We start from the raw sequence: 20,741 nt of genomic DNA, 5'->3' as shown, positions 1-20,741 counted from the left end.
CAAAGCACGACTGGTTATCGATGCATGCTATCCAAATAGTTTCCATACCAACAGCCATCATATTAAAGCTCATGTACATGTCTGAAAGAATTTGCATCATCGCCCACAAGCTTCACTGCGTCTTACAGAAAGCGTGCCATGCTAGGTTTTATACAATTGTGTGTATTACAGTAGTACGTGTTCACTGTGGTCTTCTAACACAAAGGATGTACTTTCTGGTTAACATTTCTTTTTTTTTTTTACTATAAAATACATTTATGAACATGGTGCTGCAAGACCTTAAAATCAGTAACGACTTCAATGAAACTCAAAACTCAAGACTACATCCCTGCCAGCAGTTAGAGATGTCAGGGTTTTCCAGCTTTCCTTTACCAACCCTCATGCAGGGTTTGGAGGTTGCATTCACATGGGCTTCCTTTGTGTCATCAGGATAAGTGTTGGGCTCAGCTGCTGGTTGCTGCTGCCCATCTGTCTTTCTGTCTGTGTGTTCTGGTCAGGGTCAGGTCTGGGTCATCTCGAGGACTTGCTTCATCACTCTCAAGGGGATCATATGTCCACATCGCGTGGGGAAGTCTACAAGTGAAGAATAGGGTGAAGAGTGGTAGAGGCTACATCTGCTGGGGGTGGAGGAGAAAACAAAGGTTTGCTTTTTGCCCCTTGAAGATGCATGGACTCTGGTCTTTGTGTAGAAAAAAAAGTGTTTTTCACAGCTTTTTGGGTAAACTGCTCCTGCATTTTGTCTGAATTGTCACCGTGTCGGCGTCTTCAAGGCCCAGTCGTGTATTGAAGCAATAGCTGACGACACAGGATGATGTATTGTGACTATGTCAGAGCTAAGAGACGTTATTCATAACACTCCTGGGATGTGACCAGGCCACTTGAGGACAGTCAGAGATTTGTCCTGAAGGCACTCCAGTGTTGTCTTGTCTGTTTGCTTCAGTTCATTGTCGTGCTGAAAGGTCAACTGCCCCCCCAGTCTCAGGTCATGTGCACTCTGGAGCAGGTTCTCTTCAAGGACCTCACTGTATTTGGTTGAATTCATCCTTCCTTCAATTCAGAATTCTGAACCCCCCCCCACCCAAATAACATGATGAGCAGTGACTGGTGTTCACCAGACATGGTGTTTGGAGTTTCCTGGACTTAATGGCTCAAGTTGTGTCCTGACCTGCAGTGTGTTTGTGGGACTTTAAGTGTGAACCTTTCGAAACTAAGTCCAATCAATTCAAATTGCCACAGGTGTCACAATCCAATCAAGTACCAGACACATCTCAAGGATAATTAAAGCAAACAGGAAGCACCTGATCACAGTTTGGAGGCACAGTGAAATGAGAGATTTTAGTTCTTGATTTTGAATAAATTTGCTAAAAACTCAAACATTTTTTCACTTGAGTATGGATTATTGAATGTAGATTGATGGGTAAAAATGGAAATTTTATCCATTTAAAATTGAATATACAAAAATAAATGTTGCAGAAAGTGAAACAGCCTGAATTCTCTCTGGGTATCCTTGACTTTTAGAAGCCATTCTACTTCTGATTTAAAATGTCAACAGTAACATTAAATACCAGTTCAAACTTTCTGTCTCCTTAGGACAGTGTATATTCTCCAAACTGTATCTGTTTTGCACTTTGTGGAATCTCCCTGGGCTGATGTTGGTATTCAACAAAACATTCCCACTGTTTTTTTTTTTTTATAACTACTCCTTTATTCACAGGCACAGTCATAATTTAAACCTGCCCCTTTCATAACTGCTTCTTAAGAGGCCATGACTGTCTTTGGGCATTGTGTGGGAGGGCGAAGTAGGGGGACTGGGGACAAGGGAGCATTGAGGATGCTCAGTGGTTTGGAATCCTCCCGCTGACGGACGGGAGAGCCGTCACCCCGGCTGATTTACACCTGTGTTTGTGTCCAGTACAGGAGGAGAGGTGAAGAGAGGGCATGGTTGTACCCTGTGTGTGGTGGCTTACAGGAAGAGGTGGCGCCAGTGGCTGGCATGGTGGACAAGAGACAAAAGTCTGAAATGACTGTAGGATTTGATTACTGGATGATAAATGTGGTATAAAAATGGCTGTTGTGTTTCTGTTTTGGCTAGAAACACATTTCATCCTGTTTTTGAGTGTAAACCACAGATGGGGCTGCATGATTGCATCCTCTCCTCTTCTCTCTGTTGCATTTTGCTTTTTTTTTTATAAATGGCTTTGCTTACATGCACAAATAATGCAAATATTGGGAGTATGTGGACTACGCCAATGCTCTAACTTCTGGAAACTTCTTCCAGATTAAATTTTTTCTTTTTCAGTCATCTGGGATCAAATTTCTGTCCGGTTTTGAATGGACACAGTCTCACTGCAGGGCATCTTTTTATTGCTTTAGTGTGCAGTATCTGGCAAAAATCATGCAGCACCACCAGCTGTGTGACATCGAGTAATTGTTTGTTTTCTATCATAAGCAGCTTAGCAGGAGGATTATCAGTTGCTACAAGTAATGTTTTTGTGGCAGAGCAGGAGGGATGGCTTGTGTCTTATTCGCCGAGCCAAAACAGGAAGGTTGAGTCTAGGGATGCAACTTAAGATTTTTCCCGTTGTTGATTATTTTTTTGATTAATTGATTATTTGTTCCATGAAAAGCAGCCATCACAACTTCACAGAGCCCAAAGTGACATCTTCAAATAACTTAATTTCTCTGACCAACAGTCCGAAACCCACCTATTTTATTTACTATCACTTATGATAAAGAACAGCTGCAAATATTTGACATTTTTGCTTGAAAAATGACTGAAAAGTTTAATCAACTATCAAAATAGCTTCCAATTAATTTTCTTTCGATCGACCATTTGATTAATCACCTAATCGTTACAGTTCTAGTTATGTAATTATTCCGTCTCACTCCTAGGTCACTTATTGTCCTGGCTGGAGCGCCTGTGCAGCTGTGAGAGCTGGGCATTACTCTTTGAATGTATCATCAAGGATAAAAATAGTGAAAATACAAAAGGACAAAAGAAAGCCTCAGTGCTGTTCAAATACCTGCATGTAGTAGCTGACTGAAGGGCAGGACTGAAGGGCAGGGACAGAGATTTGAATTGTTCGCTCTTGCTTTTTTCAGGGATTTTCTACAGCTTTTTACAGCCACTCTGCAGCATCAGGAAACTGATACCTGATTCATTTTGCTTTGGTTGTTGAAACAGGCCAAAATGGACAGTGATCCAATTACATTTGTATTGGAGCCAGAATAGCTCAGGATGTTTTCTGCATCACAGGACAGAAGAACTTCCATGTGAAAACACAGCATTTCAAAAAAGCCATGTCTCTGGGGATTAACAATATAAAAGCCCTATTTTTAGTTTGCTCTATCACTATTAGATGGTAGTTCTGTAATGCAGAAGCTGCTGCTAATTGACACAATTTAGCTTTTACTGGGTTACTAGGTCTGAACCCTGGGTTTTGCCCCTTTACCTAAATCTGTTTAAAACTGTAAGTTTGGCAGTGCTGTGTTAGCAAATCACATCGCAAACTATCACTTATCACTATTACTTTTTGTCTCTAGAGTCACACCACATATATTTGGGTCTTCATTGCCGTAACTTAATCAGGTGTCCAACTTTGACCAGCTTCATATTTTCTCTGGCTGTCCTGAGGCGCTATAATATCTCCCATCCATAGCTCCCAGCAGTCCCCCCACTTGTCCACTGTTTTAGCCCTGACCAGAGCCACCCTGGTGACACAGAGGACTCATGACAAGGGCTGGATATTGAACCTCTAAACTTTCTTGATACCAGCCAAAAAACAGATCCTGCACACTCATCCGATTATAAACAAAAACCCTACTGAGCTCTTCCACATGATGATGAAATATAGTTCATAAAGTGAGTACAAGTCATAGACATTTTTATTTTGACTTCAGTTTTGTATCTCAACAGCTATTGGAGGGATTGGCACAACATTTTGTACAGATGTTCTTGGTCCCCAGAGGATGAGACCTACTGACCTCTGTCATCAGCTGTTGGTTAAATCTGGTTCAGACATTCCTCAGTATATATTGGAATGACTATGATGGTTCCTTCATCATCAGAAACGGATGACACTGCCATGAACATCAGCTGTGTTTTGTGTTTAGTATAGCCTCACAGAGCTGCTACCATTGCCGTAGAGTAGACTCTCTATGTTAATGAGGATGTCCTGAATTTGTCTTTAAATTATTGTTGCTAAAGATATTTACTATACGGGACACTGCAACTAAACTTTTGGACACATTATGGAATATCTTTGTCATTTCTGTGCTGCACTTTCTTGTCAACAGACAGATATATCTGCAGGCTTTTCTCATGGAAGTTGGCCTGACGTGACCAGTTTTGTGCCTCAAGTCTGCAATTTTTAACACAAATGCTTCTTTCCTCTTGTTCTGTCTCTCCCCTCTCACTCTCTAGCCTTCGACTGGCTCTATCAATTATGCATCTATTAATGGGCTCACTTCCACTTCCCACTGTAGTCCTGTTAACTTGTCCTGTAAACACACACAGCGGGTGCGCGTGTGTGTGTAAACGTGCAGAGGAAAGGGTGTAGGCCTGAGGTTACCCTCTCTGTTATATCACTGCTTTCTTATCTGTTTTATCCTGTCTGTCCATATGTCGGACCAGCTGTGTTTCTGTCTTGCGTCTGCCCGAGCGCTCCAGGTACTGATTCACTCCGGTAATATCTGGTGAGGATGTAGGTTACCCAGCAACACTGGCATTTAGGAGGACTTCCAGATTAGTGAGGCTTATGGCTACCTGCTGCTTTCTCTGTGCCTCTCATTGCAGGTGCATTGCTATTTGCTGCACAAATCAGTCATCTGGAAATATGTCATCATTTAATTAATGTCAGAGGAAGGTGGAGTTGTATGTATTGTTTATATAGAGGATTAATGCGTTGGCCTCACCCTCCCTATAAATAAATGCAATTTAATTCAGGCATGTTGGGGCCTGCAGGGCTTAAGTAAAGCAGTAAAGCACTCACATCAATGATTTTGTTTTTGATTAAGCAAAGTGTGTTTTACTCCTCCGTTCCCAGCACCACCCACAATCAATCCATCTTCTTGTCTTTCTGTCCTCCTGTTGAGTTCATAAGATAAATAATTATCCCATTTAATGTCTTAAGATTAATTGAACTGGTCATTGACAATTCCATGTGCGACTCTGCTCACTGTGAGTGTGTGTGTGCGTGCGTGCGTGCGTGCGAGAGAGAGAGAGGAATACGTGAGTGGTGACTGATAGTGACTGTGGCCTCCTCTCCCTGTTAATGGGTCAAAGAGAGACAAAGAGCTGCTGTGTCTGCATGGGAACCAGAGGGGAGAGGTGGGAGGAGGACAAAGATGTGGAAGAGGTGTTAAGACGAGGAAGTGGCTAAGACAACAATGTAGGGTTGTAAATAATGATAATAGTTATTATGAATTAATTATTTTTCATTGTATTAGTTTTATAGTTTTATTCTATTAAATGCAACACAATTCCTTATAACCCAGAGCTTTTTTTGTCCTGTAAATCTTTTTTTATTATATATCGTGGTTTTTCTAGTGTGGCATGTCAAATTTTACAAATGATTCTGCGCATGATTTATTTATTTATTTATTTATAATACTGTCATGTCTCTTGAGATCTGGCAGTTCAAAGTAGTTACCAAAGTCACATAAGAGCACAATGTGACACAATTCGTTTATTAACATTTACATACAGTATAGCACCATGAGGTAGGACACTTGACTATTTAAAGCACTGCATGTGATTTGTGCTAAACAGTAGGAAGTATTATTAAATCATCATTAAAGAGTTACAGTGTGTAATCATGCTTATTAAAGCAGTCAAGGTGTTGATGTGACAGGTGCTGCAGAATCATTCTGCACCAAAAACCAAACAGGCTGTTGTACCTATATGGTGCTCTGCTGCCCGCCTGGGTGGCCCCTCTTTACTGGCACCCTGATGCACATCTGAGGTCATGAGGAGGACACTGACAAACAAACACATACAGTTGTGCACACAATTACACACACTCCCAAAAAAGCAACAACATAGACTTAACACTGCAGCTACTTTCCAAAATAGTTTTTTTCTGCACAATATTCAGACTGGAGGTTTTTAGTGAGCTGATTGCTCCATCTAGTGGCCATTCTTTGTCACTACATTTTAAGAGGTTACTGCACTGTACCGTGTGTACTGTAAGCAACATATCTGATTTTGGTGCTGCTCCATAAAACAAGTACAATAAGTAAAGAATTATAAATTAAATACATTTTAATTTGAATTTGTGTTCACCAGAGTTCCCACCAAATATGGACATTTCAGGAAATATACAGTTATAGGTCTGTATCAGGGAATTTCTATGTGAATGCAGGGTGTGTAATATTAACACTTCTTTAGCCCTTAACAGTTTTTCTTTATATAAAAAACAACATAAACAAATTGGAAGGAAAAATACTGTAAGGCCCCTGGAAAGCGATGGAAAAGTCTCAGTTTTTTTCAGGGTCACACTGGTTAACACTGTTTCTTTCTGTTTATAATTGAGTTGTAGTGTGAGGTAAAAGAGGGCGGAGCCCTGTGAGCCTCTAGGCAGGGAAAGAAACTTGAGTTTCAGGTCTGTTCAGGTGAGCTGATGCACCTGGTGTGTGTGTGTGTGTGTGTGTGTGTGTGTGTGTGTGTGTGTGTGTGTGTGTGTGTCTTCCTGTATGGGAGGTTTGTTTGCACTGTAATAAGTGATTGGGAGTGCTCGCTGCTGCGTCTGAACCAGTGTTTCTGTTGCAGGAAGAAAGTGATCTGGTAAGTCCCAGGCTCCTGCAGAGCTTTTGTGCCTTTTTCCTGGTTGTTTTCATGACCTGTGTTAGTGTACCTTCTTCATTTGTTAGATCAGATGTGATTGGCTCTGCTCACTCCTAATCGTGCTTTAACAGCTTCTTTATATTGGTGCATGGGGGTTTCTGTGGTCACAGGAATGCTTTAAGGACAAAGTGACTTTGACCCTCGACTGATTTGTCTTATAACATACTCATCCAGTTTATATTGATTAACAACTTAAAACATCACACATACAATGTAAATAACACCAGAATAACCCATTTTATTATTAAAACACACATCTGACCTGCAGGTGTGAGAATCAGGAGATTGAGCAGATGTAAAACCGCATAGCTCGTTTGAAAAACCCACAAGCAGTTCTTGTAACACTCAATAAATATCTTGTGCACTAGACTTTTAGTGCATCACCTTTGATTTTCTTGGAGCGCCCTGACTCATATTCTCCCACATCAGTGAGCCCTGAGTTCCTGAAAAACATCTTTCCATTTCTCTTGTAAATTAGATGAATCTCTCTTAAATGTAATTTTTTTTATTTTATTTTTTACAATGAAACACTCCAGCCTCTTGTGTGTTGAGGTGGCTGAAAGGGGAGAATGACTTCAGATGTTTTAGGGCCTCTGGAAGGACAGGTTGAGTTAAACACAGATTTATATGTGGTGCGTGTGTGTGTGATCAAAACACACGTACATACACATAAGCAGATGTATTTTATGTGGAAAGACTGGATGCTTATGAGCAACACGTGGCAGAGTGCTGATTCTGTCTGAGCTGTCAAAAAAATCCCACCTGAGACCAAGAGAGGAGAGCTCACTTTTCCCATTTCTCTGTTAACCTCTCACATTGAACTTTTCTTTGCTATGGGTTAATAGTTTTCATTGATATTCCACATTTACTGCCCTAATCTGTTTCCATATGCTTTTCAGTCGTATGCATATACTTCTTCCTATTGCTCATCATTATTACTGCTCCTCCACAGCAGTCAGTCATTCCAGGAACACCAGGCATGCCAGGTACCGCCGAGTCTTAATTTAAGCAGCTCCAATCCCTTGTAAAGCTAACGGCTATTAACAAGAAGTCGTATGGCTCGCGCCTGAAAACACAACCGCGTCCTGCCAGCGTCACGCGCCTCACACTTAATAGGAATCGACGTGGTGACATTTTGGCAGCGCTGGGCCAAGGCAGGAGAAAGACATTATTCAACAATCGTTTTTCCACAGAAGAAACAGAAAAGGCAACGGGCTGCCTATGCAGCCCTGGCATCAGGAGGATTTCTGATTTTCTTTTCTTTTTTCTTGAAACGGTATTTCCATTTCAAAATGTCATGTGGATGAACATTCCCCTCGACCACAGTTTAATACACTGCAATTATGCACAGCCCATTGAAATGTAGTTCCACTGTACGTCTGTGTGTAAATGAATGTTCGCCTTTACCACAGTTGGATACACTGAAATTATACTCTTATGATTGTGTCATGTATGGTTGTGTGCATGTGGCTGTAACTCTATCTACTTCTGTCTGTCTGACTTTGCACTTTGTGGTTCCTACAAGCCAATATGATGTAGAGTAGCTGAAATACAAATTGATTTTACATCCAATCTGTCTTCACAGCTACCCCACACCAACACCCCAAAGCTGAAGTTGTCCAATAGGGCTTTAAGTAAAAGAACATAGTTTTCCATAGAAGGAACAACTTTATTAATTGTTTAAAATCTACATGGCAATGTGTCTCTCTTCTTCTTTCTGTTTAGCCTTTCCAAACTCCTGCTTTCTGTTTCTAAACACCGTCACAGCACAGATATTTGGATGCTTGTGTGCTCTTTATGACAACCCTTCAACATGCAGCGCTTAAAGTCTAAGGCCTGGATGCTTGCAGTGGTGCAGGATTATGAAGTAGTAGGCAGTGTGCTCAGATAAAAGGATAGGTCTTCTGAAGTCGATCTAGGTAATAATTGGAGATTATTACATTTTATTTTTTTGCATTTGTCTAGAACCAGTTTTTTGTTAATCAGTTTTTTAAGGTGCACCCAGATGCAGTATTGAACCACAATGATTTATTGGCTTCAATCGAAGCCTGCCCACTGTATTTGATTCTATCAAGTTTCAAAACTGGCATTGAATGTCCAATCAGATTTGTCATTTTTACCTTGAACAAGGAGCTCATGTTTTCACCCGTGTCTGTTTATTTGTCAGCAGGATTACGTATAAAAAGTACTGAACCAATTTGCACCGAACTTTTTTTCTGGTGTATGTTGTTTGACATTTACCTTGGTGACTCTTTCAGTGCCCTTTTAGTCTTTACCTATTCATTGATCAGATACTCACTCATTTAATTCATAATTTTGTCAGTTCAAAACTATATCATTTAGGCAAAGTTTAGCTTGTGTGTAGATTTTCTTGATGAAGATAAACTCATATCCAAATGTCTTAGATGCAGTTGTGTTGGACTGTGGCACTTAAGTCTTTAATCATCCAAATATCGAGACCGAAATGTGAGAATGATCAATAAATCATTTGCAAGAGTAGTGTGCGGGATGTTCTTCTTTTCAATGCTTGTGTCTGTATAGCACTTTAAACAAAACATTGTTTTGGTATCACTACTGGAACACAGGTATTGCATCAGCTCTAGTCTTGAAATGAAAATGATATCCAGACCTCACAAAGTGCGACTTCTGGAGGGTGAAGTAGCTCAAGATTACAGAGATCCATGAAGACAAAAGCAGCCGCACATTGGTCAATAAAACCTGATCTCCTTCATTTTCCAAAACACTAAGATAACAGCAGAGCTAAATCTTCATAATGTTGCAACAGACAGTACAGAATTGGTAACATGAGTAGGTGTCACACAGGCTGCTATAGAGATCTATCATCTGACCAAGGACCTCTGTAGATAAACTCATCAGATTGGAGTGAATCAGCAGACGCTGAAGCTGGTGGATAGCTTTGGAGCAAACTGGTCCTTTGAGCTGTAACCAGAGCAGGTGTGACAGGGGTGGCTTTGGATGGGTGTCTGTCATGCCATGAAGAGGATCAGTGTCATTTATGGTGGCCCAGTAAAAGCCCTGGCCAGTAGCTGACCTTCCTGTCACTCGATGTGGGACAGTCCAGAACAGAAAAACCCAACACCCCAACAGCACTCCAGGGAAGTTTTGGTAGTGCTGAGTGGCAGAGTTGACCTCTGCAGTGTTATCTTCTGTAGCGCTTCCTGTCCAGGTCCAGATGGAGGCAGCATGAATGCAGAACCATTCCACCCAGTAAACCTTGTGAATGATTTGGAGCATGACATGTTTTTCTCCTCGTTTCTTTTCCTGATGAGGATCCTGTTGCCTTTTGGCCAATTGCTCTGATCTTTCCACCGTCCAATCCACTCTTGGGAGGAAGGAAGAGGCAAAAGATTTAACAGTAAAACCAATATAAAATTCTAAACTCAAAGCAGACTTGGTGGTAGGGCCTTAGAAGTGACAGGTCTTGGAGTGTTTTTCACTGTCAGTCATTCACCTCCTGACACTGTTATTTCTCATACTAACTTCATCAACATCCAGCTGGGAGTGAGACGGCTCCGCCCGTGCTTACCCCGGCTGGACGGATAGGTTTGTTTTTGAAAAGAGAAGAAGAAAAACAGTCTCCTACACCTCTCTGTTTCCATCCTTCTTTCCATCCTTCCACCTATCAATCCATCACCCTGAGCTATTTTCTCTTTAAATACTAATTCGACCTCAGGTTTCACACACTGAACAAGACTAAGCAGACACAGACAGCGTCTTGTGACATACATGCATTCATGTCTTTGTTCAGAGAGGTGCTTCAGGCTATGTCCCAGCTGGGTTTTCAGGTTGAATACTCCTGCAGTAGTGCAAAATCCCATTAGATGGCGGCAGAGCTTTATGAACAGGTCAAACTGCACAGGGGTAGAAGGAGGAACATCTCATGGCAATTAAGCGTATCCCATCTCTTGTCCACATGGCAAAGTGTCCCTTTACTCCCTCCAGGACCATCTGATATTGTGTGATCTGAACAGGCACAGTTAGAGGATTCTGACAGTGGGGAATGTTTCTTAAAGTCTGTCTGTTATGATCCTTTTGGGCCATGTTAAAAGTCCCAGGTGTTCCCGGCTCTGCAACATGCTTCCTGGCCCTCAGAAACCTCCCTAAATGGAAAGATGGATCCTTCCACAGATTGGGGAATATGTGGTCATTCCCCTTTGAACACAACAAAAGGCGAAAGACTGATATTACAGTGCGGCATACCTTAAGAGTATTCATGCCCCTCCTTCATTCCTGCTTCCCTTGTCTTCCCTCAAGTCTGTCATTCCAATCACAAAGCCTTATGACAAAACCGTGCCATAGACCTCTCTCACTGAAACACTGAACTGATTTAGCATGGGTCAGTTGTCTTGGCATGAACTCAGTGGCTGTTACGTTCGGTCCCCTGTTCAAACCGTCCTGCTGGAGAGATTTTGTGGTCATGGCTCGAGGCGCCGCTGCCCTTCTCTGCTGGTCCTCTTAACCTATTTTATTGAAGTACACAAAGGGTTGAACAGCTACGAACTCCGATTTCACCAGGTTTTTCGTTTGTACTTTATGATCATGAAAAGCTCAGGCAAATGACTGACAAATCTGGCCTACAAATTGTTGCTGGCGTGACATAGTAGCAAGCGATTTGGAATTCGTCTCCCAGATCACTTCTCGTTGGAAAATCGATCCGTACTTAAGTGCTGTTTGATGAATGCACCATATTTTGTACATCTCAATCCAGAAGAGAAATATTCTTTTTCTGATACGCTCTCAGTGGCTTGCTTACCTGCTCACTCAGGCATCTTCTGGACTGTCTAGATGTTTTTTCCACAAGGCTCCACCTGGGGTCTGCTGGGCCCTGAGGTGAGTTCACATCACAGTATGTCAGACAGGCATGGTAACATTTTGCTACGTGGGCTGCCGTCTTGACTGATTTGAGATTCAACCTGTGTGTGTGTGTGTGTGTGTGTGTGTGTGTGTGTGTGTGTGTGTGTGTGTGTACACATGCGGGGCAAAACGCCAGGATATAGTCAGTCGTGCAGCTGTCAATGTGGGGGCTGAGTGAGCGATTCTTTACTGAAAACACATTTGTAATGATTTTCTGATCCGCTATTTCCTCACTGAGATGGATGAGATGTCATTTCAGACTTGAAGTGTGTGTGGCTGACACCAACTCACCATTGAAGGGGGTCCCAATGAGCTGGAAGAGCACAGGTGTCTTGGCTCTCCCCGTCTCCGGCCAAGCGGTTCTGCGTCAGAATAACCATAATGCAACGTGACTCATTGTCTGCCCTGAGCCAGATTTTTACAACGCTTATCAACATGGGAGACACTGAATGTATCTTACGTCTCTGCTGCTGTTTAGTTGAAGCATTTTCTTCCAGTGAAGTGAACTGTTAACAGGACCCACAAGACCCTACAGTTTAGGTAACTGAGTTTGATTGGACCACGAGTCATGGGGGTTGACATATAATGGATCATTAAGATGCATGCTGAAAAGGTCTTAAAGACTCATACCTAATTGTTTTCCATTCTCGTTTTTTTAGATAAAGCCTTCACTCTGGCAGGACTTAGCTGGACTCAGGGACCTGTTGAGGTTTCTACTGGCCTTTTTTTAAAGCGCCTGCGATAAATGTGGTATACATTGGGAAGAGGTTCAATAAGTTTTGACGGAGTCACGGCCAGGGAAGGGCAGATTACCTGGGCTTGAGGGCATCCTCCGAGACCCCTCAACTACTAATTTTTCAGTTTACATGATTTCAGTTTACTTTTTGCAGCACCTTGTTGACAGCAGCTGTCACAAAGATACACAAAGATACATTCATGACTGACAAATTATTGCGTAGTTTGGAAGCCACATTACATCAGATACTGTCCAGTTATGAGTTTTTTTCTATACCGTGTGTAAGTCTCTTGGAGCAAGTCTAAGTCAAGTCTTACTGAATAGACTGCAAGTCAAGGTGTCTGGACGGTGAAATTAAATTGACGCTGCATTTAGCTTTCAAAGCTGGTAATATTGTATTTGTACACAGCTACGATCAAGTCCTTTCAGTGCATAATAAGTTTAAAGACCCCCAGGTTCAGACAGCCTGGGTTTCATACATCACAAACCTAAGAAACCAATCCTGTCAGCTTGCAAGGTTGGTGGGCAAGGCTAAATAAACCTGAAACCTTGTCAGTACAGAGAGCGAGAGTTTGCAACTCTCAGAAACTTTCATTGTACGTTCTGCCCAATTATGTCTTATCTTTTCAGGGTTTTTCTAAACTTAAGTCAGGTCTATAGTGAGCTAAGTCTCAGGTACTCATTTTTGTGACTTAAGTCTGACTCCAGTTCAAGTCTCTACTCTGCACTGACACTGTACAAATTAATGCATCGTAAATGTTTTTTCTGTGTTGTGTTTCAGGAGTTTATTGTACCCTACCGTGTGTCCGCACATGTTCATCTGCTGCAGGGGGAGATTTCAATGAGCCACAGACTTTTTATTTGTGTTCTACATCCCCCTTTCTTCCTGTTCCTGCTCTATCTAGCTTTCCAGTTGAGCGCCGTTATTTACGAAGCGATGCTTTTCCACGCCTGTTTGATATTTCACAGGTCTGTTGCATTCGGTTGCTTACTTTCCCCTAAGTGGATAAAGTTTCCCTTGTTTCCGCTGGATGCTGAAGAAAGTACGGGATGGCTGTGTGTGTGTGTCTGAGTGTATATGTATTTTGGCTCATGTACAAAGCAGGATGTTCAGCAGCTTAGGAAAAAAGTGTTGGGTTGTAAACACCCAGAGTCAACTGTGAATGTAGTGTCAACACACACACACTCACTCAGTGAGTCATTCACTGTCAGTCGTTGGCTCACCTACACTCAAATCCATATATTTGCCACTATGGTAGATACTCATATCCATGGCTACCGGTAGCTACAATATCCCATAACACACACTCAAACATAGACACACTGCACAGTAGCTGACTGACACGCACGTGCATGTGGCCATTCTGCCATTTGACAAGTAGGCTCTAAAATCTTGTTCTATTGCAGGGCTCCATGGCATAAAGCCTGTCCTCAGATTCAGCTGGTCCCTGGGGAAAGCTGCCGAGAAGCCCACCACTCTGACGTCCTGCTGTCATTTTCCACAGCCTGAGGGGAATCAGGAAGCAGCCGGCAGGAGCCATGCCTGCCCTGGCCACCGGAGCCGGCCACGAGCCAGGTATGTACCACTCGGCCAGGAACACAATCTGTAGTGCAAGGTTTTCTGCACATCACGCAAAACCAGTAAAATGCATAAGGTAATATTGCAAGTACACTGCTCCTGTAATTCACATTTTTACGTCCTGCATCAGTGCACAAACAGAAGAAGAATTAATACAAGCACCAAGCGTAATCCCAGCCTTAAAATGAATATATCTTCTTCAGTTAGATGTCAGTATGGCCTTGTAATGTGCCCATAAGTTTAAGTGGTACCTTGATTTAATATCAAATTAGAAAATTAATTACTCTTAACTTGCCTGAGGCCGTTTTTGTTTGACTGTTTTTGTAGCCTTTCTAAAACTGTGGTTGGAAAATAAACCAAAGTACATTTTCACTTCATTTTGTGCCCAGCAAAATGAAAAACACACTGTTGCAAATTTACAGTTTAAGAACACGGAGCAAAAATAATGTCAAGGTATGAAAAGTGTGCTCCATCTCTTCTTCTTTTTCTGTCCTCTGTTGAGAGGAGCGTGTGTGGATGAGTGTGTGATGTCAGACTGAGGAACACGTCAAGCTTGTCAACGCCGAGACAGCTGCCAGAAATCACCACCTCTCCCCTCAGGAACACTATCCTCCTCTCAGTCTGGCTTAATGGCCAGCTACATCATCACATGCACACATATGCACACAGATGCGCACATATGCACACACATGCACACACATGCAAAGGACTCAACCCAGCGAGCACAAAAGGACAAAAGGAGGACAGACGTTAAGTCCTGCCCTGATGGATAAAGAGTGTGTGCGTTACTCCGTCCAGACTTTTAACAGAGTTACTGTAGCCCCCGTCGTCCTGGAAATTTGCACAGACAAAGTAGAAAGCCAGACCGTCAATTACGATTAGAGTCATTTTGGGCAATTACCGGCAAGGGCTCAGGTTTCCAAATAAAACACGTCAAGACTCCTCTGGCTCATCTCCTCTGCTTCCCCCTTGATGGTCCTGTGAAGTTGTGTGTGCAGGTGAAACATGATGAACATTATGGATGAGCGTTAGGTCACTGGTCTCCAGGCCCGGTGACCTCACAAATACCTGTGGCTGGCCTGGCATCGGGACTCCCCGGCACTGTACCAACGTTGACACAGAACACTGGTAGTATTACAATAATGCTGTTGATTTAAGAGATAAAATTCTGTCAGGATGATGGAAAATATGTCGCATTCGTGTTGTCCCTTAAAACACTAGCCTTTCAGCTCCATCTGCTCTTTGTTAGATCAGGGAGATTAAACATCATGTTTATCTAATTATCTGTATTGGAAATAATATTACCTGACCAGTAAAATCATCTCAGGTGTAGACTTAAAAAAAACAGTAGAGGAAAAGTGAAGAGAATATGATTGGTGAGGGCATCAGAGTGTTGGTTTAAATGAAAATTTGGAAATTTATGACTTGATCCCAAATCCTCCTCCAATTAATATCACTTATCATATCTGCTATTAATTCAATATTAAGATTTTTTTATTTAAGTAAGCAGTCATTTGTTGACCAACACATATGGATGTTTCTAGTCTTATCGACCACTCAAAGCGCTTTACACTACAAGCCACATTCACCCATTCATCCACACATTCATTGAGCGCATCTGCTAAACAGACTGTGCTTTTCCTTTTTTATTAATAATAATTGCAATAATAATGATAATAGTTTTTTTCACAATGAACAAAAAATTGAGTGAAATATAATAGAAGGAAACTATAATGAATATAACGACAACCACACACACAAAAAAACAAAAGATAAGAATAACATACTGAGATGGGGACAAGACAAAAAAAAAAAAAGGCCAACATGTCTGTAATGTATAGAATGCTTGAAAGTTTACAACAATGGCTGTCAACCGGTATTCCAACCAAATGTACTTCATCTAATAGTTTACTGTTAGTTGTATGAGCTGGAAACGGCATTAAACACTCGATATATAAGAACGGTCCCGCCCCCATTTCATCTGATAGTCCTCCACCTTATCAAGCAGCTGAAATGATCATAGTTCAGAGCAGCCAGGTGACCAAGAGAATCACACACACACTGATGATAGGACAGGGCCATTCAGGGTTCAGTATCTTGCCCAAAGGCACTTTGATATGCCGACTGGAGGAGCCAGGAGTTAAACCAACGACTTTCCAATTAGTGGATGATCTCCAGTTTAATAAGATATTTTTCTCAGCAGTGGAATGGCTGGGCCTTCAGTTTTTCTTTTTTGGATAATTCCTGTGCAGCCCTACACGCCAGCAAGCAAACAGCTGAGGACAAAGTGAGAGATTTAAATTCATAATTATTGATTTTGAGTTAATGATTTCTGCCCTGAAGGACTTGACTAGTTGCCACAAAAATAAAAAATATTACCAGATGTAATTGTGTTTGTAAACCAGAAAACTCAGACATATTACATGTCTCTTGCCTGTCAATTTTTGCCTCATGTACAGTAAAGAAAAAATGTCTGGCACAGTTAGTTATAAGAATGAGGCAAATATTTGTAAAAGAATATTAAACATATGGATTTATTGAGGTGGCGTCAAGCCATTAGTGCGTCTGTTGATTTATAGTGGTGTAAGATTTAGTGTGTTGATTTTCAAACCAGCATTACGATATTGTGTACTATCAGGCAGTGTTGTGAATTTATTAGATAACTGGAAGACTTGCACATCACCTCCAGCAGGACTCTCTACGTGGTTCTGGAGCTTTGGCGTGTAGGTAGCAACACCTCCACTGACAAGAAGCATAAATCCACAGAGGCCAACAATACCTCGTCCACATGCAGAGGCTGCCAATAATTACAGAGACATTGCTGCATCGTGCCAGAACCTTAGCTTCATTTCTTTAGAAGTTCTGCCATCTGCAGACCCCTCAACACCAGCCTACACACTACACACACACACACACACACACACACACACACACACACACACACACACACACACACACAGAAGATGAAGTACCGCGCTTAGGCTTTTAACATAATGGGAGAAATATTATCATTAACATAACTATTCTTTAGTAGGAGAGCTCCTATTTCATCACCAGATTTGGGCAGGAGAATATGTAAGTGTGTGTGTGTGTGTGTGTGTAGATCTTATTAAAATGTTCATTATTGGAGTGTTTGGAGAGCAAACACATGGGCAGACAAATGGAAGGGCACATGTAAGATCATACCACCTCTCTCTCTCCTGTCCTTCTCTTTCTCTCTCTCTGTCTCAGCCCAAATAAACAACAGGTCTCTGTATGAAGTGGAGTCTAATAAATGAAACCAAATAGTGAGAAAATAAACTTGAAAAACAATAAAATGTTGGAAAACTAGGCTTAAAATGTGACCGTGGGGAGTGCTGGAGAGGCTGTCGTGGTGATTGGGTTACTGTGGACTCATTTCCCTGTGTGACTTTTAGGATTTTTATAAATGCTTTGGAAGCAGATTAATAACAGGGTTTTAGTTGATGATGCTGGCTCTGCTCTTGGTGCTTGAAACATTTTGTCTAAGTGTATCCAACCTCTACGCTTCATCCTTCAACATCCAGAAAACCCTGCCTCATGCTCTTAAGAGGCTGTGATGTGACATTCTGTTGGCTGCTATTCCTGGGATCCTCACACACAAACACACATTAATTCATATTCTAACAAGGTGACCAAGAAGAGAGAGAAAAAAATGTGTTTTTAATTGTACAAACACGTCACAGGGCTGATGACATTCAGACCTCTGCTCGGATTAACCTGAACACTCTGTATCACCCCCAGCCTCCTTCCTTCCATTAGCAGAGCTCTGCAGCTGCTCTCCAGGTCTCGTCTCTCCTCCAGACAGCTGCTGTTTAGTCATTTCTCCTCCTGTTCAACCCTGATGGAGTTTTGTTGTGGGCTCAGTCGGGGACAGATAACTGTTACGCCTCCGCTCAGTTTGGCTCGGCTCATCTCAGTTTCAGCTCCCGCTCAGGGATCCTCACATGGACGAACCCAGCCCACTCCTCTGTCTGCTACACAACATCTATCTTCTTTCTGAACTCCATTAGCTCCAAGGTTAAGTTTTAATACTAATACCGTTCATACTGTGGGTTATAAATTTCTATCGAGCACTGCATCACAGCATCACAGGATGTCCAGTCAACCTCAATGACACAGCGATGCCTCCAGGCCAAAAACACCATGAAGACATGTGCAGAGACACAAAAAGACTGATGTAGAAAATTGGAATGGACGTTTCATTTCAATATTAACATGTAGTCTACTGCATACACTACCATATACTGTATGTGTCCAAGCATTTCTCATTTCTCATTTGGTGAGGGTTATACAGTAATGGCAGCTCACTGTCTGCAGATGCTGAACTTTGTCAGTTGCTCCTAATGTCTTTCATCAGAGACCCTCAGACACACAGCATCTGGTTTATGCCATTGAGAGGTCAGTAAGCCTCCTGGAGTGAGAGTGGGTGTTTTGCTCCTTGTAGCCCCATTTTATCCCTGCTTCTGGAGTTATGTGATTACAGTCTCCTGGTGGAGTGGTTCCGTTGTGGGGGAAAGGTTGAACGGGGTGACAGTGGCCATTTAGAGCTGGAGACATTAGAACAAACTTAAATCTTTCTCAGATTGTAGTGGGCGATACCTTGCTGCTTCTAGTTTTGTGTGTTTGAGATAGTACAATATTTTTGTTTATTGCTCCTGTCTCCCTACAAGCATGATGATATTTCCAGGAGAGGTGGGCCGATATATTGACTAATGTTAGTTAATCACAGCTATATTGGTATGTACATGTCAGCCAATATGTAACAAAAATTCAGATATGTAGGATATAGGTTGTTCCTCAAAGAACACTTTTACAGTTTTATTTTCCCACTGTCCTGCTCAGCACATTATCTTGGTCACAATTTTAAAGCTGTCATATATAGTTATCATTATCAGTAAATCTGTGGATCAGGTGGCCTGGGTCATAAAAATTAACATATTCATTAACGGCAGATGGGCTGCAGGTGGGAGGAAAATATTAATTACATTCTAAAATGTGAACATATTCTAAGCTTCATTCATCGGCAGACAGGAATTAGACTCTGTGCTTGGACTGCTGAACTCCTCATGATTTATTTTTTATTTTTGGACAGCGGCCAATCATATCATGAGCTTTTAAATTGTGTTCAGGAAGTAGCAGTGACCTTTAGGATTTTAATGTCGGACTGTTGTTAAAATACCTGTTGCTAGTTTCATTTTACCAAAAACTTTTACTGTAAATAAATGTTCAATTATTTAAAAAGCAGCCTACTTCACTTTAATAAGTCACCATATCACCATGCATAATATCCCACTGAGAAATAATGGTGATGTGTGATCGGGTGCGGTACTCTAAATCGTGAAAAATAATTTGTTCAGGTGGGCGGTGGGTGAATGATTTATGTATTCATGTGGACATCAATAACAGTGCTGCTATCCACTGTACCACCATGTATTTGATAACTATATATTGTTATAAAATTCTCTCAAAATATATTTTGAAATCAGCCTCAAAAATCCATTATTGATTGGGTTACAACTTCCAGTTATGACCAGTTAATTATCTCTATCTCTCTATATAACTCTCTACGAACATCCCAGTAAGGTGGGTTATCAAAAGAGGGTATATAAAAATGTATTTCTTTAATTAGATGTGCTTTATGGTCGTGTTCCATTTGGTTAATTTAGTGGAAGAGACATTCATTGCTACGATAAATTAAGTGCTTGTGATGTGCTACAGAAATCAGTTGGTGTTACATAACGCTAACAGTTTGTTGACACGCCATCCCCCCATGTGCCATTACCTTCACTACATAGTGCCCCTTAGATCATACACCCGTGACTAACTAAAATCCTTGAGCACACACTCTCTCTAAAGACCCTGATGCCCTTTTATTAACCTCATTAAAGTTAACTGTGTTATTCCAAGCTGTACCTGCATGTTCTATCAAGGTTTACGGTCCCCGCACAGCATTTAAAGATAAGGGTGGTTCAGCCATGCACAGCTGCAGAGGAGGTGGGCGACACTCGCATGAAAGACTACACATGGAAATCTTTCGACGGGACAACTCTTTTACCAGATACGCTAATAACTTACTGGCTGCATCTGTGCATGTTTGTGCGAGAACGATAGATGAGCGATTCCAGCCATCTTATTCTCTCCAATCCTGAACACCCCCTGTCGGAGAAGGTGATGGCTATATAATGATACCGGGTAATGAGATGCAGATATTCCTATGGTGAAACACTCGTCATTGTGTCATTGCTCCCACACATACATACTCTTGTGTAGGACAAATGCATAAATAGAAACACAAATCTCTGAATAATATGAGCAATATGATAAGAATATGGCCATATTGTTTTTTTCTCTGTCAAGGTTAACAGTAAATTTTTCCATCCTGATGTCAAGAATCCTGAGCATCTGGCCTTGGCCGGTTTCAGCTTGTGGGAGACGTTGGGGAGGGTTGGGGGAGGACTTTTGTCTGCGCCGGGGGTTGGGGGTGGCGGTTCCTCTGGGAGCTTCCAGCTATTTGTCGTGGTCCCTGGCCAGTAGCCGGCTGTGTGCCGCAGTGATACAGTACCAAAACACAAGGATTTGTTGCCACTGGAAGAGCTCCCTGTTTCCAGTTACATCAGAACAAAAATTTCCACATCATTTTACCAAAAAAATAAAAACACTGTCAAAGGAAGCAGATGTAAAAGAAA

At 41.7% G+C, this 20,741-nt stretch overlaps 1 protein-coding gene across 1 annotated transcript in view; it reads left to right on the top strand.

The window, feature by feature from the left end:
* Window positions 1-20,741, top strand: part of mpp7a (MAGUK p55 scaffold protein 7a) — a 135,420-nt gene that overhangs the window by 19,599 nt on the left and 95,080 nt on the right. The window contains exon 2 of the mRNA XM_023401876.2: window positions 13,863-14,031. Within this exon, the coding sequence (XP_023257644.1) occupies window positions 13,995-14,031 (37 nt within the window). The 5' untranslated portion in view covers window positions 13,863-13,994. The remainder of the gene's footprint in view (window positions 1-13,862; window positions 14,032-20,741) is intronic.

The sequence above is a fragment of the Seriola lalandi genome, unplaced genomic scaffold (genome assembly GCF_002814215.2).
Source record: "Seriola lalandi dorsalis isolate HSWRI2012SDOR001 ecotype SW California unplaced genomic scaffold, Sedor1 jcf7180002053798, whole genome shotgun sequence".
NCBI lineage: Eukaryota > Metazoa > Chordata > Actinopteri > Carangiformes > Carangidae > Seriola > Seriola lalandi.
This window is presented reverse-complemented; position numbering and strand designations above follow the sequence as displayed.